The 26,782-nt window shown below is 40.2% G+C and overlaps 2 protein-coding genes across 11 annotated transcripts in view; one reads left to right on the top strand and one right to left on the bottom strand.

Moving 5' to 3' along the window:
* lrba (LPS responsive beige-like anchor protein) overlaps positions 1 to 26,782 on the top strand; it is a 302,458-nt gene that overhangs the window by 182,482 nt on the left and 93,194 nt on the right. For all 10 annotated transcript variants that reach the window (XM_036137527.1, XM_036137533.1, XM_036137532.1 and 7 more), the window contains 2 exons: positions 5,039 to 5,176; positions 6,472 to 6,608. In XM_036137527.1, the coding sequence (XP_035993420.1) occupies positions 5,039 to 5,176; positions 6,472 to 6,608 (275 nt within the window). The remainder of the gene's footprint in view (positions 1 to 5,038; positions 5,177 to 6,471; positions 6,609 to 26,782) is intronic.
* mab21l2 (mab-21-like 2) lies at positions 7,392 to 9,244 on the bottom strand. Its single transcript, XM_012862866.3, has one exon. The coding sequence runs from the start codon at positions 8,837 to 8,839 to the stop codon at positions 7,760 to 7,762; it is 1,080 nt and encodes a 359-aa protein (XP_012718320.1). The 5' UTR covers positions 8,840 to 9,244; the 3' UTR covers positions 7,392 to 7,759.

The raw sequence follows: 26,782 nt of genomic DNA, 5'->3' as shown, positions 1-26,782 counted from the left end.
GACTAAATATAGTAATCAGGTTTGCTGTGGCTAAGAGAAAAAAAAAAACAAGAAAAAAAAGTCATCACATCCAGGACTAAACTAATGTTTTCAAAACAACTTTTTTAGTTTAGTTTTCCGATCCATTATCTCTGGCTTTATATGAATAGAGCTGAGCATCATCTGCATAAATGGTTGAAAAGGTGAACAGAATTTCTGGTCAATTTCCAGAGACTTTAAGTTAAGACTTCAAGTTAACTAATAACTTTCTACGAACATTATGTGCCTTGATGTTGATTTACTTGGGAATTAACTTGAAAAAAAAAACTGACACATGCAAACATAAAAAAATAATAAATAATTTGTGATAGGCAAATATCCATGAGGTATTTACAAGGTAATGCATTGATAGCATACATCTCATATATTTACCCAACAATATCAACAAGACTAACTTCCCTGTATGTGACGTCCACAGACTCACATGTGTAGCTCCAGTAGTTCTGTGCTCCAGGCTCAAAAATGCGGTGTGAGTAGTCCATGCTTCTAGAAACCAGTCGCTTGTGTGCCTTAATGGCCCTGCAGCCACCACCACCATGTTATGTGCATCTGATTGGGGAACAGCATAGAGACACTCAAGTGTACTTCCACAAACACCGTTTGTAGACAAGAATATGCTTAAATGTATTTTATTTTGTACATTTATTATCCTAGTTGAGGCCCAAACTTCTGTAATTTAACTTTTGAAGTTCCAAGAAGTTGTACATCTGGTTTTCTAATATTTTCTAATGGAATCATATAGAGATGCAACAGAAGAGGTCCAAGTCCAGAACCTTGTGGTTCCCCCATGACTGGTTTGAACAGAGGATTCATTATTTACATGCACAAACTGAAATCTCTGGGCTAAATACAGCTTAAACCAATTCTAAGCAGTCTCTCTAATCCCAGTTGTGTGTTCAGATCTCTGTACAGCAATCTTGTGCTCAATACTGCTCAAAGAATCATTAAACTCCTTAATGGCCAGAAACACAAACAGTGTCCCTGTCGGAGGAAAAAATGCCAACAATGCCAGACGACGACCCACATTTATTTCACCAACACTCACAGGGAGGACGATGGTAAAAATGAAACTCCTAAATTCACTGCTGGAGACAATTTGTATTCCTATAGATTATGCTACCACAGTAAAAATGAATGTTTTTGGATTTTTATCCATCTTTGCCAGAGATTTTTGAATGAATATGGAAGGCATTTTATTTAATATCCTGTTTTCTTGGTGAATTCTCCAGGACTTGTATTGCCTAAAAGTGTTAAGTTGCGACACTTTTTTTTTTCACAGAAAGCTACTCTTAAAGTTTCTGTTAAATACAATTTGTTGGAACTGTATTATTTTTTTTTTACTGTCACTGAATGTAGGGATTTTTTATTAAAACAAAGTTTACTTTTTATTTACACTGAGCGTCATCCATCATTTTTCCTTTTACATGTTTGATTTTTTTTTTTTTTTTTTGCTGCTCAGAATATGGAGTATATTTCCAGCTGTCTCATAAGAGCAGAATATCTAAATATCCCCAACCCTGCATTAACGCCCGGCGTCGCATTTCTCTTCTCGAGTGCATATAATCCCTCATGTCTGCAGATATTCAGCACACACCAGGTTTCGCAATCATTGTCATGGTGGGTCTACATTAACCAGCACGTTGAATTATCCTGCTCTGAAAATGGCTGTCGCCTACAAGTGTCGCCTCATATGTGTCATCCTGTCCAAAGACAAATGGCGGGCGTAAATAAGAACATGATCTACAGGCAATAAATGGGTGGGGACCCCAGGATCCTGGGAGAGTCTGGGTCTGCAGCGATGGCTTCAGTGCAGCTGCAGCTGTGCAGGGCATCCCAAGTCCAGCAGGTCACTCTTCTTCTGCTGCAAGCCTCTCACTTCCACTTTCCATATAGTTTCTTCGTGTTTCCCTACAGCTAAGTCATAGCCGAGGTCCGATATTTCACTTATTCTTTTGTCACTAGCGTTTTTTAGCATTGACTTCTTTTTTTTTTTTTTTTACACTCTGGTGGTTAGTTTTATTCAGAATAATTCAAGCTGATGTGGTGCATTTATTCATCTGTAGCAGAAGAAGACAAATATTTTATCCCCGAGTCAAATTTATGTAAAAATAGCCAGCAGCCAGTTGCTGAATGGCAACCTTGTAAGGGAATACTGCCTGACTAAACTATGGGAATATATCATTAAAATAACTCTGTGACATTGAGGGCTGACGGCATGCATTTTCTGATGTAACCTTTCGTCTTGTTTTAGTCGACCCGACATTTGTTACGGAAGTGCTGCTCAAGAAGAGAATAGCGGACTAAGTTTTCACACAGAGCGCAAAGGTCATATCTGGCTGTAATTATATTCATCAGATACAGAGGGGGAAAACACAGTCTCACTCTCTAAGAAAATATTTAAGATACCAAGGAAGCCTCGTCTACTGGCTACTTGTCAAATTTCATGCCTGATCCTAAAATTAGAAGGTTGTGCATTTCGTTTTATCTCTAAAGAGAATTTGAACTTTGCAAATTCTGTAGAAATGTTGCTGCCTGTGTTTAAAGATGGAAGAAACTGTTGTCATTCATACTGTGCCAAGTTGACTTCCACAGGAAAGTGTGTGGCTGCCAGTGGACTTGAGTAGGCTGCTATGTATTTATGGCTGGAAAGAACCATCTTTCCTGGGGATTGATTCGGTCTGGTATGGGGCCCGTGTAGCAGAGGTGGCAGAGTAAATACCTGAAGACTAATGTCTCTGTTCTGGTAATCAATACTCGCCTCATGACCACACAGCTGGCTGGGCTCCCGTTAAAAACAAATTTGTTAATTCTGACAATTTAATTGCTGTGACCATGCATGCCTTCAGTTGAATAAGCAGGTAGTTGAGCCACTCGGTTGGGATAGGAGGCTTGGAAAAAAGAGTAACCTTTGGGGATCTGTTCACATTTCTGCTTCCTGTATGGGAAGAGATCAGGCTGAGATGGGCTGGTGACGTTGCTTTTTTTATAACGGGGCTCTTTTGGGCTCTGGATAAACTAGCCATCATTAAATCGTGTTAAGCTGCATTGTGGTGTAATTCAACATAAATTACACAAACATAAATGTCCGCAAGTTTATAAGTACAAAAATCTTTATATATATATATATATATATATATATATATATATATATATATATATATATATATATATATATATATATATATATATAATTGGTTGTCATTTTTACAAAAAACTGTAGTATAGTCTAATAAATTTAATTAGGTTTTAAAATAAAAAAGATAGAGATGTAGTTTGAAAATTAAAAATAGGGAAAGTTGAAAATAGGGAAACAATTAAAAACAACTTAGAAGGTGAAATAAAGTAAATGCCAAGAATTTGAACTCAAATAACGATTTAGTTGGGTTGGGGGGGGGGGCATTTAAGTTTGAGATTAAATTAACTGAGATGATCTTAAAATGAAAATAGTTAATAAAATGCAAAGTTTAAAATATTCAAATTATATAAAGTAAAAAAGGTAAAATAAAGTTAAAAAGGTCAAATAAAATTAAGACAAAGTTTAATTAAAATGTATCAAATCAATTTGAATAGGAACAAAAATATTAAATAAAATGATGTAGAGTGAAATCAAACATAAACAAGATAAAACAAGTTAGTAGGCAAGTGTCTAATATGGAGAATAGCATCTTGTTTATTGAACCTGTGTAAGTAGAAAGGAAGACCTTTGGTCTCGGTGGCCAGTGACGCCTCAGAGTAACTTTATGGAAGACTTGGAGTTTTAATCCCTCCTGGTTGTTTTCAGTCTATTGTCCTGTATGCTGGCACTTTTTTATTTATTAAAATGAGAACTAATGTGTGCGCATTATAGTTTAATCCCATGTCTGTTTTCAAGTTCTTTTAACAAGTCCTCTGTCCGCTGGCGTGGTGCAAATACAAAGGCATGTGGTACGTATTAGGAGAGCTGGTAGTAATTTCAGCGCCGCTAACTAAAGAATCCTCCAGGGAGGCTTAATTACAGGAAGGCCATTCTAAATATCAGTGAGCTGCATATTTTCCATGACAAGAGATTCTTTTTTTTTTTTGTTGGACAAAGTGTAGCTGCACGGCGCAGCGGTGCAGTTGATCCTCCTCTCGGTCCCAGGTGATGACTGAAAATCCCAGGGCTGCTCGACGAGCCGCTCCACTCCCACTAGAACGGCGGATAAGCCGTGGCTGAAGCTCTCGCTCCGCTGCCAGCGCTGTTTACAAACAGGGAAGACTTTCCAGCCAGCCGTCGCACCTCCTACATCTGCCCCATCAGCTCCGCCACGCAACGCTGAGAACGCCATCGGCCTCTAAATGTTTGCAGATTACCCTTTTGGTCAGATAACCTGCTCAGAACCTCACGTCACTATCAGTTGATCTTGTTTAAACGGGTTTGGATAAGAAACTGTCGTTGTTTTTTTTTTTTTTTTGTTTGTTTTTTAAAGAAGGCATTCAGGGTTGGATTTTGGGGCTGGAATTGTTTCATGTTTTCATGCCAGTTTTGCCGCCTGGAAGTTGGTCTGCAAGCTTCAAAACACATCGCAAAGCACGCTGTTCATGTCAAATCGACGCTTAGTTGCAAAAACCGATCACTTTGCAAGTAGTTTTATGTAAATAAGCCCAGGGTAATCAATAAATATGTACCGTACAACATATTTCTACTTGGTCATGAAATGTGTGTGTGTTTTTTTTTTAAATGGTTCTAAAGGCTCTTTAGAGTCAGTGGTTTAATTTACGTTTTTTTTTTCTGTGTGAGCTTATGTTTTTAATCTGATTTGAAATAATTGCTTAGATGTCAAAAATTTCCAAACGCCTCCCTTCAACTTCTCTGTTGTCAAACGTCATTGTGCAAATAAAGTGAAGCATGTTCGTCTGTCTGACTAATAAAGCCAGGACCCCTTCATGTGTGCGTCGCTACAGCACAAACCTGTGGTATTCTGCGTTATAACGCTTAAAGAGGTCAATAAGAAGAGAAAACCTCCTTGCTCCTCTTTAGCGTCCGAGGAGGACATCCTCAAGCAGTCCATCAGGAGTCAGGCTCTGGGGAATCAGAACTCTGAGAGCGAGGCGTTGCTGGACGGAGACGATGACACCCTGTCGTCCTTAGAGGACAAGGACCTGGACAACCTAACAGGTACAGAAGCAGCACATCGTCTAATCCTAACCCCCAACCCCCCCTCCGTCCTGCTTTATTTTCCTGTTGCTTTATTTTTATTCATTAGGCTTCTTATGCTGTTTAATATAAAGCCACCCAAACTTAAAGTTTCTGTCTTCCTGTGGCATAAACATGCAGGAATTGGACTCGTTTAAAAAAAATACATTTGTTCTTATTCGTCCTATGTTAACTCTTCTTTAATTGCTGTCTTTACAGCAGAATTAAGCGTGTTTTAGGTCCTCTGTGTTAGTTATGTCTGCGGGGCACTGAGGCAAACGCTGCACTGTTTTTCCCTAAGCTCTAAAGATGAATTAATTTTCAAACCCATTTCAGCAGCATGCACTGTTGTGAGACTGAAGCCGAATCTTAAAAAAGATGCATTTCCTTGTTTTACAGAAAGCCAGAATTGCCCTCTGTAAGCCTGTTAACCCGATCAAACCCATTGCAGTAAATCCCTGCTCTCTTGGCCCTGTATTAGCCTGTTATTTTTAATAGTTTTGGGCTAATTTAATATCTTCCCGCTTCTGTAACCGGATCGTATGATAATCCGTGAAGGCTCAGAGCGCAATTTAAATAAAGCAGCTGAACAACAATGGGATTAAACGTTGATCCCTGTCTAATAATGTGATCTGCATGCTGCAGAAGGAGGAGGGGGGGGGGGGGGGGTTCACATGTATCTGCAGCAGTTCATCCCATCACCTTAAGTAGCTGTCTGCTTCCAGGTGGAATTGAACGTGTTCTGAGTGAAGGAGCTAAAAAACTGTTATTCCAACCCACGGATAGCGTGTCAGTGCTGGCGGGGCTCTGCGCCGTGACTCTGCGGGGAAATCAAGCCCCGCGGCTCGGCGGCGCACATCCGCAACACAATGCCGCACATGTGCAGCGCCGGCCGGGCAGAGCCTCCGCCAGCAAGCTCCCCTGAGCCCGGATCTCATTGTCATGCCGGCAGAAATTAAGATTGATGAGAGATGAAGCGGCTTCTCCCCAAAGCCCGCGATCAATGCTGCTGCCAGGGAGCGTCGGTGCTCAACATTTCTGACGTTTTCTTCAAGTTCTGTCACCATTCGGTCATTTGTTCACTCCATTGGGCCTTTAATGGCGTATTAATAAAGCTGGGTCGGGGTTCGCAGACGCACTATTGAGCATTAATAAGTGTTTTAATGTGTTTATTCGGCTTAAAACGTCAGACATAGAAACCCTTTTTAATCGTTTAGCGTGTTGGGAGCTGTTGGAGGCTCTGGTTTGTGAGCGCCATGCGTCCGTGTGTCCTGCAGGCCCAGTAAACCTGAGCACCAGCGCGCAGCTCGTCGCCCCGGCCGCCGTGGTGAAAGGCACCCTGTCGGTCACCGCCTCCGAGCTCTTTTTCGAGGTGGATGAAGACGATCCGAGCTTTAAGGCCCTCGATCCAAAGGTAAGGAGAGGCTCCAAATGCGCCTATCGTGCTGCTTAAACTGCTCTGAGCTCTAATGTGTGGTGTTTAAAAAAGAAAAAATATATATGGGGGAAAAAAAGCGGTTAATAAAATAAAGTTTTGTGCATTTTGAAATGTATGTGTGTTATACTTTTTTTTAAATGTGTCCTGCGTAATCATTACAACTATTTCTAAAGCTGTTTTGCTTCGTTGGTAATTGTGTAAATAAATGTTTTCCAGCTATACGAAAAAAAAAATAATAGCAGAAGATTCACAAGGTTCCCATGTTGGCATAATATCTATATATATTGTAAATAAAATTATCTAAATGTAAAGAAATTAAAACCTTTTTCTAAAAATCCTTTGACCTACAGGTGGTTTTGAAACACCAGCACTACATGACATTATTTCTTTTGAAGTGGGTGTGTGTGTGTGTGTGTTTTTAATTGAACAAAAAATAAAATATCAATAAAAAAACAGCATTTAGTTGAATGTTACGCAACACAAATAAAAACATTTAAATTGACAGCAGCAATGATCAAAACGGTCAAATTAATAATTCATTAATCAGATTTGGATATTTGTTGTGTTGTGACTTTAAACAGAAAGCTGAGGCGATGCAGGCCTACAAATAAAAACAGTTAAATCCCGTTTTAGTTATAACATAAATGCTAAGGTTGGCCAATCATTTATTTTCCTGTTATTTCTTTTTTTTTTCTCCTCTCTCTTTGTAAGACATTGTGAAAATAAAAGCAGATTTACTCGTCAAAACACGAGGCCAAGTTGTAATTTAATTTGCAACATTTTATTAAGGTTTCTTCTTAAGTCACATCATGGAAAAAAAATGAACTTGGCACGCTACAATCTGTTCTTTCACTTAACGATTTTGTGCATATATTTAAATAAAAAAAAAAGTCCTTCACTTTGTGAGAACCTTTAAAGGAGACAGAGGAAATGTGTTACATTGATCAGAAATGTGTACCTTCTCTTCTTTCTGTGGCAGTGGCCCAAATTTGCTCCCTTTGTAAAAAGGCTTCATTTCTGCTGCGGCTGTTTTTTTTTGTTTTTGTTTTTATTTTTCTTCACATTTCTTGGAGACTCGGGTTGGAGAAGTCTTAGATTTGATCCCAGAACGTCTCTCGGCGCTTGTTCTATAATTTGTCCAAACTTTTGGCGTTGGTGAGGATCTCCCTCGCTAGTCTCCACGTCTGCTTGGCAGCAGCCTCCAGGGCCGAGTGAGGCTTCCCCTGAAACAAGTCCAAGTTTGGCAAGAAGTAGTGGGGGCATCTGCGGCACTGCAGGCAGGATATGAGCTGCAGCAGGATGCCGTTCAGCCGGTCCCCCAGGCACGACTCGTCCCAGTCCGTCTCCCTCGGGTGCTTTTCGCACTCGTACAGCAGCAGGGTCTTCATGTGGTAGTTGTTGAGCGGCTGTCCCGGCAGCTCCAGGTGCCGGTCCCTCAGCGTCTTCAGCACGGACAGGCACTTCTTCCTGCAGCCGCCCATCAGCAGCCGGTTCTCGGCCTCGCTGAACTGCAGCACCCAGGCGTCGCTCTCCGCCGAGCTCTGCTTCCCGGTGAGGGAGTAGCACTCCTTGGAGAGGAGGTTGAAGCCCTCCGCCTTGACCTCGGCCACCCGGTTGGGCCCCGGCCAGGGGATGTGGGGCATGGGCCACTGCGCCGCGCTCCGAGGCCAGATCCCGGTGCACTTGAAGGCGGGGGTGATCTGCACCACGTACCTCTCCCGGATCCGCAGCTTGACTTCGCTGGTGTCGGCCACCATCTTCACCACGTCGCGGTAGCTGCATTTGTCCACGGCCTGCGCCACCAGCGTCTGGAACCGGGAGCGGATCTTCCGGGCCGAGAGGTAGCCCGACGCCGTGATGAACTCGACCCACAGGGACATGCTCCTCTTGCGGCCGTCGCTCAGCTTCAGCACCGCGCAGCCGGGCAGGGAGCCGTCGTCCACGAAGTTGAAAACCCCCATCTGGTTGAGGTAGAGCACCACCTCGAACTCGTTGGGGGAGATGACCTCCATCCCCTCGTAGCGCGCGTCGATCTCACTGAGGGAGCTGATGAAGCGCGGCTCCTGCACCTCCACCTCCTTCAGGACATCCGACACCACTTTGCAGACCTCCCTTATGGTCTTCGCAATGGCCGCTTTGCGCGCTTGGCATCTCTCGTTGTAGTACTTGTTCAGCTGGTACACCAGCTTCGCCTGCGTCGCGATCATGTTTGGGCAGAGGTCCGGGCTGTACACCGGAGAGTCGCAGTAGGTTGACGGATCCAACGCTTACCGGTAAAGCCAGAGGCAAATGCTTCCAGCGCAGCAAAAATGTGTAATCAAAGTTTTTTCTCTTCTTTTTTTTTTTTCTTTTTTTTTTGTTGCGTTGCTTTAGCAGCGGATAGACGTCAGTGTGAGGAGGAGGAAACGGATAGGGATGAAACGTAGGAGCCTGCTAAATATCAGTCCACCTCATGAGCGCGTCCGGGGAGTCATGGTCGGGTTGTGGGTCAGCGTCCGACGTTAAAGGCTAAAAACGCCGCCTTGGAGCCTTCATCTCTTCGTGTCGTTCTCTTCCTCTGCGCCCCCCAGCTCACTTTTCGTCCACTCTCAGCTTGGAGCTGGGTTTGTGTAGTTTATGAATGGTTCCTTTAGAAGAGTGAAAGTGGGTCGGGCTTCTCTTCCTGCAATCATGTGCGGAGCTGTCACTGGAAGCAGCCAATCAGCGCGGCGCAGAGGAAGACGCGCTTCCAGCAGCAGCTGCAGCGGAGCGCACCGGGCTGTCCGCCGCTCCCGGCTCCGCACAGGGACGCCGACCGTCCGGCTCCCAGCCCCGCACCGCCGGGCACCGACTGAGCCGAGAGTAAAACACCGATTTCAAGGTGATCTTTGTCTGGTGCGACCACTGTGGTCCGGCCCGTTTTCAGAACAAAGATGTTTTAGCGGCAGACGAGCTGCGCTGCCGCTTATATAATCTTCTTTTCGATGTTTTTATATAATTATTTTTATCTAAAGGTAGACATTTTGCCATTTTTCATCACCGGCATGCTTTAATTATTTTACCCAATCCCCTCACGTTATGTTTAATTTAAAAATTGCGTAATAAGAAAAAAGAAAAATGGTGCGCTTTTTGTCCTTTTTAAAAAAAATTGACTCCTAACTTCAGGTGCTGGCATAAATAAAAACACGAATAGTATTTATTTTATTCATATTTGTGCACGAGATCTTTCTTTTAATCTTAAACCTTTTTTATCACGTTCATGTGAATTAAAAGCATTTTAAAAACATTCAGCGCCTCTGAATGTTTGCAGGAAGCCTTCCTGTCGACGCGCGTTTAAAACGCAACGCGCTGAATGCACCTGCAGCTCGGCCTCAGAAGAGCTTCAGGCGGACTTTATTCTCAACTGATCGCGTAAATCTATGTGTTAAATGTTATTTTTCTAAACAAACAGATGTATTTAAAGCATTTTATTTCGTCTTAAACACTTTAAAGTCAGAAACCTGATGCATGTTTGGACCACAGACATCCCCCCCACCCTCCCCCCAAACCCCCAGCACACACGTTAATTTGGCCGTGGGTTTATCTCCATTAACCTTGTCCATGCTGAATAATTTAAGCAGGGTTATTCTTGAGGTTCTAATTGAAGTCTCTCTTGTCAGCTGTAAGACTTCTTGTTGGTGAAGTAAAAAAAATAAATAAATAAAAGAAGCCCTTACCGTCACCCACAGACCAGGGGCAGCGATGTGAGACATATTTACACATGTGAACAGAGGAAAAAATACACTCCTGCCCTGATAGAAACACTTTATTTCTTGTTCAATAAACAAGCTGCTGTTTGATCTTTTGCTTTCATGTAGCTTAATCCAGAATTTGTTGCAGTTTTTGGAAATTCTTCTTTTGTATTTGTTGTATTAGTGTGATACTTGGCAATTAAAATGCAAATTGCGTGAAATTATTGTTAAACAAGGCCGTATGTCCTTGTAAGGATTGGGAGTTATATTTCCGTAGATTTTGTAGCCCTCTTATGATAAAACCCGTTAATTTCTGCTCCCATAGTTGAACAGTGGGAAATGGCCTGCAGGCTCTCATTTCTGCTTATGGTTTTCAGATGTTTCTTTTAAACAAAATGACCCCCCTTTTTTAATTAATGCAGACAAAAAGTGAATAAATGTATATTAATTTTAACATTTGTTGCTCTATAATTTTCGATAAGGCAGAATATTTTTCAGTAATGACTTTCAAAACTCCATTTCTGGATATAATTTAGCCAGTTAATGAAACTAATCTAAACAATGCAACAAAATTAAACTGAATGGAGATTGAAAGACCCTTCCCTTCATGGTTACTATATATTATGGACTTAATCATAAAACTTTAATCATAAAACTTTTAAAAAACAGAATAAGGTATTTTCCCTGGTCAGTTTTTGACTAGGATTGTATTTTTGGGTGATTGGTGGAGCAAACATGTAAAACAGCAGACATGGAACAAATATTTTGATGTGGTTTATAAATTATACATGTGGTACAGAATGAAAAAGCTTAAGTGTTCTAAAACAGGCAAATAGGTTTATAAATTATCTTTAATGTGAATATGGAGTGGAAAAAGTTATTTCTTGTGATATGAACCAACCGGCTTTCGGAATGTGTTTTTTATGTCGGAGTAAATCACAGATTGATGTAACATGCTTGCATATTTCTGCACATTACGGACTGTTTTTGCTAAGCATAACCTCACAGACCAGTAGTTAAATTACCTTTTACCCCGTTGAACAGGCTTAGTGTCATTCTAACTTATCATCAACATCTTAAGAAAAGGTTTTTGATGTGTAGGCAGGAGAAATAAAAATTAAAAAGACCGTTGAATATTTTCCTAAGAACCACAAAATGAAGGCTAAAAACACAGCCAGAGTTAGTTTTGAAATTAGTTTTGGCTTTTCTTTTCTGGACCTAAAGGCGAGACGGTACTTGTTATCCTAATGTGGCCATAGACGATGAAATACGTGAACCAAAAATATCAGGCTGTTGGATTTCAGGCTGAATGTTTATTATCAAACTCACTGCCTCTTGAGAGGTTGATCGACACTACTTGGAGCGCAAGTATCCAAATGTTCTGAACGATGTATTAACCGTAGCTTCATGAAATGTTTGACCACTGAAAGTCCCACTTTTAGAATATATGTACAATCTGTCAAATTTCTCTCTGCACACTAACCTAAGGTTGTTTGCTGTTTTATTTACAATGTAAAATGCACAAGTTCTATTTGATACTGTCAAAAGACTGGAAACGTTTAACAAATCAGTTTATTGTGATTTTACTCTAATTAGTTTGTTTTTTTTTGGGGGGGGGTCATATTTTTAGAAATATTTTTATAGTTTTCAGTAAAGCTTTCCTGAGATCAAAATGTAGCACAGAGGGTGATTATAATAACTAGACTAGATAGTTCTTAATTTTCTCCTTGTTTGTAATATAAACAGTGAAATAAAGCAATTTTGGGGTCAGCTATTTTTTTTCAGCTGTTAGTGAGTAAACCTCCCTAACTTGTACAGCTATTTTATAGAGAGGTCAATAGAGCTGTTTTCTTAAAATGTTTTTTTTTTTTTTTTTGTGGAATGTAAAGCATTATCAGCAACAAGTTTAGCTTAAGTTATTTAGTTAGCTTAAGAAACTTTTAAACGAGACCAGCTCAGATAGAAATTATTAAGCAACAGAAACAACTAAATAAGCTTTATATTGTGACCCTTTTGAACAAAACTATGAATAATAATAAAAATAAATAAATATGTATATATGTATCATATGTCAACTTGTCTAAATTAAAATTATCTTGGGGGGCCTCCAGACCAGCAGGGGGCAGTAAGCAGCAGTGAACTCAGCTTTTACCTTGTGCTGGTCCTGATGCGTGACACTGGCTCTAACCCAAATGTTCTAATTTTAGCTCCTGCTTCAGTTCCTTGACTTTTCATGAGATCAACAGTAAGAACTCTATCCTGGGGAAGACAGGAGCTTCAGACTTCTGTACCGATTTCAGACAGCCTTTAACTCTGATCGTCATTACGCAAATCGATGATTCTTGTCAAATCCGAACCTACAGCCTTTCAAAAAAGAACTACAAAGTACGCGCTGACTTCTCTCCGGTCATTTTCATTAACTTCCGTGAGGTGGGCCGTGCTTATTCACCATGTTACACAAAGGATTGTGGGATTTCTTGTAGCTCTCTATGCTAAAGGAACCATAATAGGAAGCATACAGGCTACGTTTCCTACCTCCTTCCTTACTGACTACACTATTCAGACAGCACCTATCATGGCACACCTCTACTTTGGCTGATTAGTCCTTACCCAAAAGACCTTTTCGGACACAGCCACTGGCTTTTTCAGCTCCCTTCGCTATCTTATACAGGGCCATCGTGTCTGCCATCTTTACCTTGTTTATGTGCACATTTTCCTTGTTTTAAGAAAAGAGCTTTAAGAAATCAAAGCAGTTCATCACAGGGATTTAGCAATGTTGAACAGTCAAGTTAATATTTTTTTTTCCAGTTTTATTTGCTTCTTTTTTCAGACTTTTTAAGTGTGTGTTAATGGCCACCAAGCCTAACTGATTGTCACTCACTCATTCATATCTTGTGAAAACATTAAGAATTATCTGCGCTTGCAGAAAAGTCTCTCCTTGATTTATTTGGACTGGATAAAAGATCAAGAGGCCGTCAAAGAGCCCTTTGATCTCAGCCTGTGCGACTCCACAGTGATCCGCTAAGAAGAGCACAAAAGTGTCCATGGCTGTGCAAATCGGTGCCTGCTCACCAGCAACCCTGCTGCTCACTTCTTCCCCCTTTCCTTAAGTCCTTTCTCTCTTTTTCTTTTCTGTTTTTTTTATGGCTCTAGCAGTTTTCAGAATAAATTGTGCCAATTACAGTTGGAATGATATCAAAGCAAAAAGACGATTTGGTGTAATATATGTAACAGTTGGATAATGAGTAAAAAGTTTAGTTATCGACCTGTTTAATATTAAATCTATTTCCAGCAGTCGTCCCAGACCAGAGGTACGGTACCTAGAGGTATGGTGCCTAGAAAATCTAAAGAAACGTTGCCCCTGTACTCACATCCAAGGACTAAGATCGTTTTTATAAATATATGGCATTTACTTATTTTTGAAAAATTTATTTTTGTCAGTAGAATTAAGCCAAACGTGGGATTTTTACATGTATTTATGAAGATAAATAAGTAACCTACATAAGGAAATAAAGCTCTTCTTAATCCTTCCAAGCCCATAGGTGAATAACGTAAAAGGACTGAATAGAAAATATTTCCTTTGTACCATTTGTGTCCTTATGTTGTGGAAATTCTTTGCAGATACGCATTAAAACAGACCGAGGAACTGCTTACACAAGCCTTTTTCCGTCTCCATTACATTTAAAAACATGAACTTTTACAGATAACAGCCACAGCGTCTTAGCTGAAAGGCCACATGTTGCTCTGGAGCCACAGGTTGTTGAACTTCAATTATCGATTTATTGATTTAAAATATATATATATTTTTTTTAAGGTTGCACTCATTCTTCTTCTGCCAGTCTAATAGGTGTAAACACCGTGCCCACGGCCACATGTATACACAGCCTAACATCCCACAGACATGGGAACTACCAGAGTGAATTTTTGATGTCCTTGTTCACACGTTTTGTTGACGTCCTCCAAACCCAGAGAGAGCCAGCTGCTGGTTCCTCAGAGGGCTCAAAGAAAATCAGCGCAGCCTGCTAATTGCCTGGCAGGCCTTTGCATCTGCTCTGCAGATAGCAGAACGGATGAAGTCACGGAGCAGATGTGCTCCTGCCTTTTTCTGTGTGTGTGTGTGTAAGTCTGTGTTAAGCAGCACCCTCTCCGTGTTCAGACAGGAGCCATTAATATTGGATGTGGGGTTGCTGTTGCAAAGGCACTCCTCGAGACTGCTCCCACCGCACGAGGAAGTGAAACCCATGCTGTCCTTTATCTTATTGGCCCAAAGAAATACAAGGAATGCTCTGATTGGAGGATATTTTGAGCTCTCCCTTAGCTTGGGTAAATTGTGTCCGTATTGCAAACAATCTGTTCGTACACGAGACAGACAGCTGTTACATTTTTAGACTGCAGCATAATCAGAGTTGGGAAATGACAGTAAATCCTAGAAATACTTGTTCTCGAGTTCGCTCACCAGAAATGGAAATGCTGACTGCCGTTGGGGAAAAAAAATAAGAAGTCATGAAGTTATTGAACAGTTACTCTGAGAGCTGCGGCACCCAGAAAAGCTTATTCATTCAATCTTTTGTTCTGGCTTTCAATTTATACAAATCTGGTTGTTATATAAAACAATCAGACGGGGATTAACTTTGAAAGTATGTTTGTTTAAACTAAGATGTATTAATATCTAATAGATCTGTAACCCAATATCCAAAGGAAAACAGTATAAAGAGTATCTTTCAGCATGCTGAAAGAAATCATACTTTTTGTATAAATCGTTTTTTTTTTTATATAAGCATCACAACTTGTGTTAAATTATACGATGAAATATCTTGCAACCATACTTGAGCAATTTAAGAGAATTTGTCTGTTCATTTCACGATCTGCTGTAGACAACGTATAATCAGAGGATTTAAATAAATCCTTATAAAATATAAATTATGTGCGCATCCAGCTTGATAACAATAAGGAGGTGCTAGGCTCTCCAGGTGGCCGGAAGGTGAGGGAATAATTAGATTGGCTGAAGAACACTTAGGGAGCTCAGTTTGTCACAGAATAAAATCTTGCAATGCAACAAAGAGAAAAACCTCCATTTATTTATGCAGTAGGGCCCATTGCATATGTAATTTACAGATTTTAATGTGCTTCATAAATACAGTTGGATTGGATTTTTAAATCACACAATAAGGTTTCACATAACATCTGGTTAGTGTCTTAGGGAAGAGTTTGCGTTCACTACTAATATAATATTAAGCTTCATCGTCTTCATCGTTTGGCATGGAAAAAAAAACTTTGTTTGCATAAATGTTTAAATGAAAATTAATCACCAATTTTGCTGGCACATATTGAACATGGTTATCATTGATGCATCATAAAAATATTAATTTAAATGGACAGTATTCACAGTTGTAAAAGGCAATTATTGAAATACTAAGAGATCGGGAGTGACTCTAATTACCGGACCATTTATAGCTTTCTGGGGTTTGAGGGATTGTCTGAATGGAATTTACCTCCACGCCCCCCCCTAAAGTTTTTTTAAGCCACTATTCCCATATAGTTAAGTTTTCCCTAAAGTCTCAACCCCCCTCAACCCCTCTGCTTGCTCCACCAAACGATCACAGTCGCCAGGGACGACCTTCGGCTGGACCTGCCAATCACAAAGAGCCATGGCAGGCAGAGGTCTCTGAGAGAGGAGCCTATTGATTTTCCAGTTAGAGCATAAGTAGTGTGTGCTATAGGACTAACGGACGGCCCGAGCAGGTATGTCATTATCAATGAGCCAAGGGAAACGGATCCCCAGACTCTCACTCATCCATATTGGGCTCCTCGCGTCCCTCCGTCTGTCTCCCCTTTATTCCGTTCTCAGGCTATCGGTCGACGCTGACGGAGCTCTTCCCAAGATGGTCAATAAATCGCTCAGCCAGCGTACAGCTACAACTAGTTGAGTGATGGTTTGGGATGACCTCCTTTCTGTTTCCGTGCCCTCGTTTTCCTCCCTCTGATATCCAGTTACAGTAATTACAGCACCTGGAAGACATGAAACGCTTCCTTACCAGTGAGCGATACCGTAGGCGGCGAGCCTCGGAGAGCCGGGGGTTTTCTAGTTCTCCGCTTACTCAAAACTTTGTGAGGAGATTTGGAAGATGAGATCATATTCAGCTGTAAAGTTTTCTTGAAATAAACTATCCTTCCCTGGTAGCGGATGATAGCTTTACATAATGCTCATTTTCTAAATTCTCTGATCATCTGATTTGTGTCTTTATCTAAATGGACAAGCACTTGATATATAGACTATAACAATATAGTTTGCTAATTTGAGAGTCGAATATTGGGTGTTGCTCAGAAAATTGTTTGGCTCATTTGATTAGACGTAGAGATCGGTCAATTAAAGATTTATAGCCAATTTCAGATGTGTGGTTTTTTTTTTTATCTTCCAATGGCGTTTTGTAGAAACTGTTGCAATTGCTGTAAAACAAGATTTAAAATTTTCTGACAGATTGCATTTTAAACTGTCTGCATATCCATCATATGTTATTGATTAGCGTTCCTGGCATTAATAGATCCGCTATTTATGTGTGTATTCCCTCGAGAATTATAGTCTCGTCTTACCTGTGATATTTACGGCTCCCAACATTTCTGAAACCAGCATGTTCCACAACAGACAGCAGACGGAAAACGGACAGGATAAAGATTCTGCAACTTTAGTGAATTACATCAAGCCTTCCTGTCCTCCAAAACCTCGCTTTCTCTTACAGTAACCATCAAAATGCCGGGAGGGCTTCTGTACATACGAATAGACTGCTTTAAAAATAACCTCTTACACATTTTCCTATTTTTGTTTTTTTCTGACTGTGTTGAAGCACCTCACCAACAGTCTATATTAGTGGAATAACGTTAAACAAAATTCTAAGCCTGTTACATATTCGGGTTTTACAGTCACAGTTTGGTACGTTTTTGTTATGCTTCATTTAAAGAAAATAAACTACGTTTTTTTTTTTTGTTTTTTTTTTTTTACTTTGCTCCGAAGTAAAAATATTTTTTTTTCAATTTCAGAAATAAAACTGATTTTATCATGTGATAAAACTTTGAGTTGTACGTTGAGTCCCGCCAGTCAACATTTGATGCTTTTTAATTGAAAAACTTCCACAGTTAAATTTTTTAAGTGTTACTGAAAATATCTTGTCTGTTATTATTTTTTTTTAATAAATACATTTTATGTGCAGCAGTATAGTACTTAGTACGTAGGAAAATACAGCTTTCCGTTTTTTTGACAAAAGCTTCCTTTTTTAAAAAAAAGTCTATAGTTTTAAGAACTTGATTTATTTTGCTTTCTATTTCAGTGATGCACTCATAAATTACATTATACACATACAAGTATATTTAATATTAATAATCATATCCATTGCTTATATTAATTATTCGTAGCAAAATATTAGTTCAACCTATAGTATTTTCTGCATAGTAAATTGCAAATGGACTGAACTTATAGCCCTTTTCCAGTCATATTTAGGATTCAAAGCGCTTTACACCATAGTCACAGTCACCCGGTCGCACTCACTAACCCGCACACATTCATACACCCATGTGCAGATTGCTGGAGCACCACAGGGGATAGTACTCTCACCATTTCTTTTCTACCTGTATTCACCTTATTCAGCCCCGTCTACTTTTTCAACAGTGGCACTTAGGTTTTGTCTAAGCCGTCAATCTGCTGGTGTTGGTATCAGAAAATGGAAAAAAAACGACACGGGAAGAAATTGATGTCAAAAAGCTCTTAGGGAACGTGTCTGCCTCATCCAAGGGCAGGGCTCTCAACTCTCACACATTGACCGTGAGACATTTACTTGACTTTGCATGCATTGTATTCCTCACACAGAAAATAAAGCCAATAATTAGTGGGCTGAGGAGGATCCGTTCACAACACTGTCCGTTCAGAGCTCAGCTAAACCCCACCTTCTGCGGAGCTGTTTCAGCTTATTTCACAGCTTGTGGGCTGATTTAATTCCTGCTGCAGTTCATGTTAACAGAACAGCAAAGGAAGAAATGTATAAGCAGCGAGCAGTTTAACAAAACTGTTAGACTTTACTGTAATATGGCAACTTTACACTTTAAGTGTTTGTCCAGGATGTTCCCCGCCTCCCACCAGAAAAACGAGCCTCCTTGCGCACAGCCGCTCACGAGGTGGGACGCTGCTGTATATTTTTATTGACAGCCGACGCAGCTCTCATTAACGGTCACTGCTGCTCTGCCTTCTTGTTTTCAGAACAGCGCAACTGGAATATTTTTTTCGTTCACTTTTACGAATCTGCCCCAGTCAAATGCGGTGCATTGTTTGTTTGTGGGACACCAGGACAGGAGTGAAAAATGCAGCACAGTCCCACACAAATCGGGACATCTGGTCACCCCATGTCGGTGACAGCCGGCGTTCACTGGAGGATATGGGATGCTCCTGTGTCGCCAGGCTGGGACGGTCATGCAGTCACGCCACTGCAATACTGTGCATGGTATACTTATTTGAATAAAACGTGACTTGACATGTTTTCTACTTCAATTATTATGTCAATTAGGTCACATTTCTCCCAATAAGCAGCAGTGTAATCTCAAGTCCCTGGCTATGTTATGCTTAGTAGCAAAGATTAGGGCAAGCCCAATTTGTTTCCGCACACTACTGTGAAAATGGTCATGTCATGCCTCGTTCTAAATCCTACATAAGCCAGCCAGCCAGTTATTTTTTTTTTAAAGTTGTCATTTTACTTCACCACAAGAGAGCAGCAACCAAGACTACAACTATTAGCAAAACAGCAAAACTTGCTAACCCGAAGTTGTGATACAAAATGGCACAGCCCACCCTGACATCATAAATAAGGTGAGTACCCCAGGCTTCCAGTAAACACAAAGTTCTGCTATACGCAGATGACTCTGTAGTCATGGGATGCATCAGGGATGGACACGGTGCTGAGCACAGAGAGCTGGTGGACCGGTTTCTGGCATGGTGTGAAAACAATCGTCTCATCTTGAATTTGAATAAAACAAAGGCGTTAATTGTAGATTACAGGTGTCAAATACTATTTCCATCATGGGAGAAAAAGTCCAGGTGGGGGGAGGAGTATATATACCGTGTTGTTCACATGGACAACAGATTGGACTGTGGACAAATAGGGACAGAGTAGACTGTACTTCTAGAGAAAGCTTAGTTTCTTCAACATTTGCAGCAGTATTCTGCATATCTTGCGGAGAGTGTGGTCTCCTCTGCCATCTTCCGTTCGGGTAGTAGCATGGCTCAGTTCTGGGGACTCCTCTAGAACCTCTGGAGATGATTGTGTGACGAGGGATTCTTCATCAAATGAAGAACATCATGGGCAACCCTGACCATCCTCTTTGTGAGACTGTCGGTGTCTTTGGTCAAAATCTTTTTCAGATCCGCTACAGAATATGCTTCCTACCCACAGCCATCAGCAAGACTATTTAGAGACCTGCATAATATGAGTTACAACATTTAATTTCCCTTATGGATTAAGTGTTTTTGAATTGAACTGAATTGATAACATTATTAGCAATATTTCAGACTTAATAGTAGATAAAATGTATTCACAGTAAAATATAACAGATTGTTCTTGTTTCATAGAACACAATAGTTAAATATTAAAACAGTGATGCTGTATTGTCAGTTTATAGGTAAATACTACACTACTTAAAATTTTATTTGCTTATTTTCACACAAAAATACATTCAATAAAGTTTTTCAATAACTGGCTATTAAACTATTCTTCCTAAACTATAGGAAGTTTTTCCATCAAAACACAACACGAACTCGCAACTTGCACCGTTTTTCTCGTAGGGCTTCAGTTTGGCTGACCTCCAAAGTGAACTAGGAGGTGGATGTGGTTGTTCATTGTGAAACATTAGGAAAGGCCCTCCCATTTGGGCTGATTAGAGGCTACCGGCAGCAATTTGGACACCAGCTGATTTTTATCTGGTACCAAGTACGTGATGTTAACATTCAGCTGGACATTGTTCATGGTGAGTAATCGAAGAGGTGCAGAGTGAGCCACATAGATTATTGCAGTAAAGAAAATCCATATGTGGTACAAGTTTCAGTTTAGTTAATTTTCTTTTCTCCATTGTAGCCGCATGACAAACCTTAATGATCCCAAATGAGAGTTTATTGATAGCTGGGGGTCCTCTGTTTTTCTTTTTTCTTTTGGTGTCATGTTAAAGTTTGGCATTGCACACTTAGTCCTGCACATAAACATCTACATGTGTTAAGGCATAGGACAACCTGTATTGGTTCAGAACACGTGTGTACCAGACCCAAACTGGGTTGTACCAGATGTTTTCAGTATAAATACCTGGATTGTTACATCCCTAGTCTATATAGCCACCCTTAGTCGTCTTCTTGCAGTATCAACTTCCACAAGGGTTGTGTGATCCGTTAATGCTTTTCTGTGAAACATCTGACCAGGGAGCAAAGCTGGCAAAAGTATTCACATCTATTACTAAGCTAGAAGTATAGATGTTAGGGTTTAAAATACTTCTGTAGAAGTAGAAGTGTCAACTCAAACCTTTTACTCAAGTATAAAAACTACTTAAAGTATTAAAGTAGACCATATAGGCACGATGCTGAGCATCAACATGGGTTTCATGGAGCAGAAAACCTGATGTCTGGTTGCCTGTAAGTATTGGTGCAAAAACCCAAACTTCAGAGACATATTATCAATAACCTGTTACTTTTATAGGAATGTAAATTAACATCCAAGCGTAGCTACAGGAACTGATGAGGGCAACAGATGTAAGATACCAATACTGGACATGAAGATGAGTGCATTACCCTTTTATAACAATTGCCCTTATATGATTGTTTGTATATAGTAGACCGTGTTGTTAAAAAGAATGATTAATCTCAGCGGTTAATCAAAAAATTTAAAAAAGGAAACTAACAAATTATCCTAAAAATGCAATGTTCCTCTTCTACTAAGTTTTGTTTGATTATAAGTTTTTGTTGGGGCGTTTGGCAAGCACATGGGCGCTGTACTGTTTCCAACTATAATCAAAGTCACTCGGGGTGGCGCTATTTATATCTATTTTTGTTTTTATTGACAAGACTAAAACAAGCTGAAAAAAATAGAAACAAACAATGAGACTATTTTCAAAATTGAAGGAGTAGAAAGTATAGATGGTTGCTTGAAAATGTAAGAAGTTAAAAGTAGGTTAAAAACATTACTCCACTAAAGTATAAATAACCATAATTTCTGTTTTAGTAAGGTGACAAAGTATTTTTACTTAGTTACTTAAGACCTCTGCCTGGTGGACAACATTCAGAGCCTGTCAAGAGAGAAATTGGTTCATTCCTTGATTACCTGGAACAAAATAATGAAAGAGAGACCAAGTGTATAAGAGAGATGAATATTTATTCTCTTTGTTGTCTGTAATTGTTGTATAATTCAATGCAGACCAAACGAATTTTCACCCTTTGGTTTTATTGAAACCTTTATGCATTGCTTTAAAGTTTTGTCTTTGCATGGTAACTTTCCCCTCTCTTTAATGCACTAAATTAAGCATAAATAAATTTGCTGCTAAGTTGTTATTATTTTTCACAGTTAACTCAGTTTCATAGCTAATAAAAAGCAGCAGTACAGGAAACTTACCACTGTATGATAACCAGGGGACCACCATGCTTGTAATCACACAGGAAACCTTTGCACTCAGACTCATCTCACCATCTAATGATGACCAACGTCTGGTCGTGCCACCATCTCTTTTCAAAAACCAGATAAGCCTCTGCCTTGCTTTTTGTCTTTGACCTGACTGTGGACCTCAAAACCACCACAAACCACCATCACCAATACCTGCCTCTCACTTAACCAAGCATCTCAAGACAAAGAGTACCCCCCACCTGCACCTGAGCCTTACCCCTCCATCATACTCTGTCTTTGGGCTTGACTGGGCCAGTGTGGGGGGCAGGTGCCTCCCCTCCTTCCTTCCTTTGATTGATCCCTCCCCTCTCCATCATTTATCCCCTTCGTCTGCCTCTGACACAAGTGTCAAAGGCAACGCAGCGGCCTGATGGATAAGCCTGTTTATAGATGCCAGTCTGCCTGGTAGGCCACTGATATTACAATCAGCACCTGTGTACCTGCTGTTCTCACCAGCCTCCGTTATTCAGCTGAGGTCAGGAGACACACGGCTCCGCTTGAAAGATCGATGTCCAGCCCCGCGTGTTGAGAATTGGAATTGTAAATGCGGTTTTATTTTGTCAGGGAGTTCTCTGCTGCATTTTAGATGAGGCTACAAATATATGTGATGGAAGGTGATGATAAAGGGGTTAAAGTAAAACACAGTATTCTCGATACTACTTAAGTGTTTAAAAAAAAATTATTTCAATAAACAGCTTTTTTTTCCCCCAGTAAAGATGGCCATTGATGTAAACTAGGTATAGATATTCTCAGTGCTAGAGAACAGAACAGTTACTGTGGTGAATTCTTATGACTGCACTGCCATTAAGGTTAATGACCCATTCAGTCTGGTTTAAATGGCACAGCCACAGGGACACTCCTGAGATTACTCATCCAAGACTTATTTCTATAACCCAGCGGCAGAACAGAAATTTCTCCTCCACTTCTAAAGCCTAAGCCATGTAAATGCTCTGCAATTCTAACGCAAACAGTATTTAGTGATAAATCACCTTTTTAAAATGCCCATCTAGCCTGCTAACTTAACATCCCAATAAATAAAACATAAAGAAATTCTTTCATTTGCACTGCAGGTTTTATTTCTTTCATTTGCTTAATGGGGTGTTTGAAATTTGTTCCACAAGAGCGGCAATAAGTGCATTCCCTTTATCTAATAAAAACAAATGTATGGTTACTGGGATGGATCAGTTCCCAGGTTTTGGTTAAGCTGACCCTTTTTTTTTTACTTATTTTCTCACTACTCTAAAAAGGCCAAACTTTAGCTATAGATAATCCACCAATTACAGTTTTAAAATATCAGTTATTTTAAATATGTTATATATAATTTAAAAGCTAAAGGAACCAGTCTACTAGGGATATACAGGATGTGGGTTGAAGACCTCTGAGGCGCCAAGGAAGCTTTTTGATCTGATGCCCTAACCTAAATCACCCTCTTTTGATAATGTTCCATATATTATGAGCATAGGAGAAGTTCTCAGTGCAGAAGGTAAATTGAGAGATCTTCGCTTTTAGGCTCAATCCAAAGCAGCACTCACATTTCGATGCAGGAGGCGACAATCATACCGTCCTTCACTGCGCTTCTCCCCTTGAAGGCAAAAGATCACCCAGAAGGAGCAATTCAGGATGTTCTGAAAAAGTCCAACATGCACTGTGACCGCAAGCTTGGTTTAAACCCAAGAATTGTGGCACAGCTATTGCTTTGGTCATACAAAAACCGGATAGGCCCTTCAAAGTATCCCCGGTATCTCTTGCAGAACCCCCTGCACACAAAATGCCTCAGAGGAGACTGGTGTTGGCCAAAAGTTTCATGAATCTGTCAGCATCTCTGCGAGGGTAAAGGTCTGATCTATTGTTCTAACCAGGGTGGAAGCCATGCTGCTCCGCCTAAATCTGAGCTACAGTATTCTGGTGGAACCTCCTTAACAACACACTAGAGTGAATAGTGGGCTGAGAACGTCCATACGATAGCTGGAACAAACTCTGCAGTCCCCTCTTGTAGAACTAGGAACTCCAGCTCCAGTCTGCCATCCTGCAGATCATAGTGCTGGTTTTGGGTCGAATCTCTTCCGGTCCTGGATTCTACATCCCGGACCGGGAGCTTTTTAACCACTCCGGCGACCTCTGCCAAGGTAACAGATCATCTTTTCAAATTCTCAGATTTGAGCAGGCGTGGTGACCGAAGGAGATGCTCACAGTGTTGCTCCCCCAGTTTGACAGTATCCTTTATTCAGATGCACAATCCCCAACCCCATACCCCCATGCTATTTCAGCCGAGGGACAGTTTTCCTGGTCCTTCTTCAGGCTAACCTGAAATCAACAATATATATTTTTTTTTTCTATCATGGTTATGGCTTTCCCCTCCACTGTTTAAAAGGAGAAAAGATATATATATATATATATATATATATATATATATATATATATATATATATATATATATATATATATATATATATATATATATATATATATATATATATATAATATGTCGATCAACAACCCCTGGCTTTGTCTCAAACTGGCTAACATATAATTTTACATGGTGTGGCCACTTGCATTGTGTGCGTTTGCACACAATCACCATTTTTATCCACTTGCTTTATTGCATCATAATTTAATAACGCAACGCCTTATGGGCTGAGTAACAGGTAACCATGGCAACATGTAATTTAGATTGGTAGCGCCATTTCTACAGCAGACGAACATACTCCTACAACTTCGACTGAACGTGTTTTTCTCTAAGCGATGTTTCTCTTGGCATTGCCTGTGTCCCAGCGCCTGGCATCAAGGCTTTTGTTGCACTTACACTGAACCTAATGGGACTCACGTTGCAAGCTTGTTCCTGTTTGTTTTACATATTAATGTATGGCAAATCCACCTGTGCTTATCTTATCTGCAACATTTGGTTGACCTTTATCAACTTCATTGGTTTTGTTGATTGTTTTATATTTCAGAAGTTTGTTTTCTGAATATCTGCTGTCTTGTATATTACCAATATCACACACTTTTCTTACTAATTATGTAAGTTCTAAAAAAAAGGGTTTAGGTTGTATTTTAACTGGGTGACAAAAGTATTCCAAAACCTATTTTAGTATTAAGGGACGTTCTGTTAGAATGATAAACAGGTTTATACTGTTGTTCTAAATGTTAATGGAGTTCTGGTCTATTATGTGTATTTGTTTGATGGAACATCGCCTAAAATTAGTTTTTGCAGCAAATATATAACTTGATTTGAGTCTCTTTAAGTTTTAGAGGTGTCTGTATCATCTCTCTTGCGCAGTCCTATTTTTTTTCCCCCCTCTTCTTTCGCTTTAGACACCCGGCCTCGAGTTCTTCAAGAAGGGTGTACTCTTCACCCCACACCCACTTAAGCTGGTGACAATAGTGGGATTAGAGAAGAATTTACTTCAGCAAAGCCCCACACCAACCCCAGCAAAGCCTTTCCATCACTAAATGGCAAAATGCAGGCGTGAGGGAAAGCGGGGAGAATGTGATAGGGACCGGTCAGCGATCTTAACGTGTTGGATGTTTGCTATGGTAGCTTATGGGAGCGCAGCGCACCAATGGCTGTGGGTCTTGGCCAGCATCAATGCCACAGTGGAAACTTTCGGCTGTCTCTTTGATTCTCTGAAAATGAGTGAAAACCATGGCCTTTCTTTGACGTGCTAGTGTTTGATGTTTCTGGTAAATAACAGAATGTATTTAAAAGGTTTTGTGCACCACCTTTACATATGCCCAGCGATGCCATAAAAACCTGAGAGACACGAGTTCCAAGATGCACACCCTGTTTGTAGTCTAATCACAACACAAAAACCTTTTTTTACCCCCAAAATTATAAGTTCACTATGGATAATTGAACTTGTCACTATCACACAAATGCCCAAAAATAAAAAAACAGAAATGAGAATTTCCTCTATCCTTCACTTTTTTCTTTTAACTATGCAATTTCAGATAAACTGATTTAAGCATTAAATCTTAATAGAAAACTGAGTCCTGCTCTAGTTTTGCCTTCTTTGTCCTTCCATTATCATAATTTATCAAAATGCATCATATCAGAGGTTTAAAATTAAAGTTATTTATTTTTTTTAAATCATGCACTGAAACCTTTGGTGTTTTTGGTTGTTTTTGCCATTTTCATAAGTTCTGTCTCTGTAATAGTTCAGCTTAGTTTTAGCCCCACAACTGAACGTTTAATAAATCGGAGCCCTGAACTCTACTTCTTACCAATTAACCCCCAAAATCACTGCAGCGTTTCCCTAAATCCACACAAGAACTTTTTTTTTGTCCCCACTTCAAAAAGGGATAAGCTGCCACAAATGGGCAAAGAAAAAAGGCTAACCTGTTAGCAAACAGTGAAAAGAGCCAGAAAGGGGCTTTAATCCTTATTAGGCTAAATTCAGACTAAGTGGCCCCAAAGACCTTTTCAAAGGCGACTTTCTTTCAGGGAGTGCAAACCCTCGCTGGGTGACGTTTCAGGCTCACTACTCGAAGCCTTTGGGCTTCATAACTCTGCACTTGCCACAAGCTGAGTTTGTTTATTTTTGCTTCACTTCACTCACACTCCGGCGCAGCTTCTTAGTCAGGTTTATTTACTTATTTGTAGTTTGACCTTGTAGTTTGTTTTACTTCCCTCAAGGCAAATAGAGCTTTATACGTGTGCAGTGATTACATGTTGAATTCGTTACATGATGGCAGAACAACTGGGACCATCAATCACCCGTCGACGCAAATTGACTGAGCTGCTTGCTTTGCAAACATGTCGACTGTG

Source organism: Fundulus heteroclitus, chromosome 5 (assembly GCF_011125445.2).
Source record: "Fundulus heteroclitus isolate FHET01 chromosome 5, MU-UCD_Fhet_4.1, whole genome shotgun sequence".
NCBI classification, from domain to species: domain Eukaryota; kingdom Metazoa; phylum Chordata; class Actinopteri; order Cyprinodontiformes; family Fundulidae; genus Fundulus; species Fundulus heteroclitus.
This window is presented reverse-complemented; position numbering and strand designations above follow the sequence as displayed.

Coding starts and splice junctions, on each gene's coding strand:
- mab21l2 (XM_012862866.3), bottom strand. CDS start 8,839: ATGATCGCGACGCAGGCGAAGCTGGTGTACCAGCTGAACAAGTACTAC.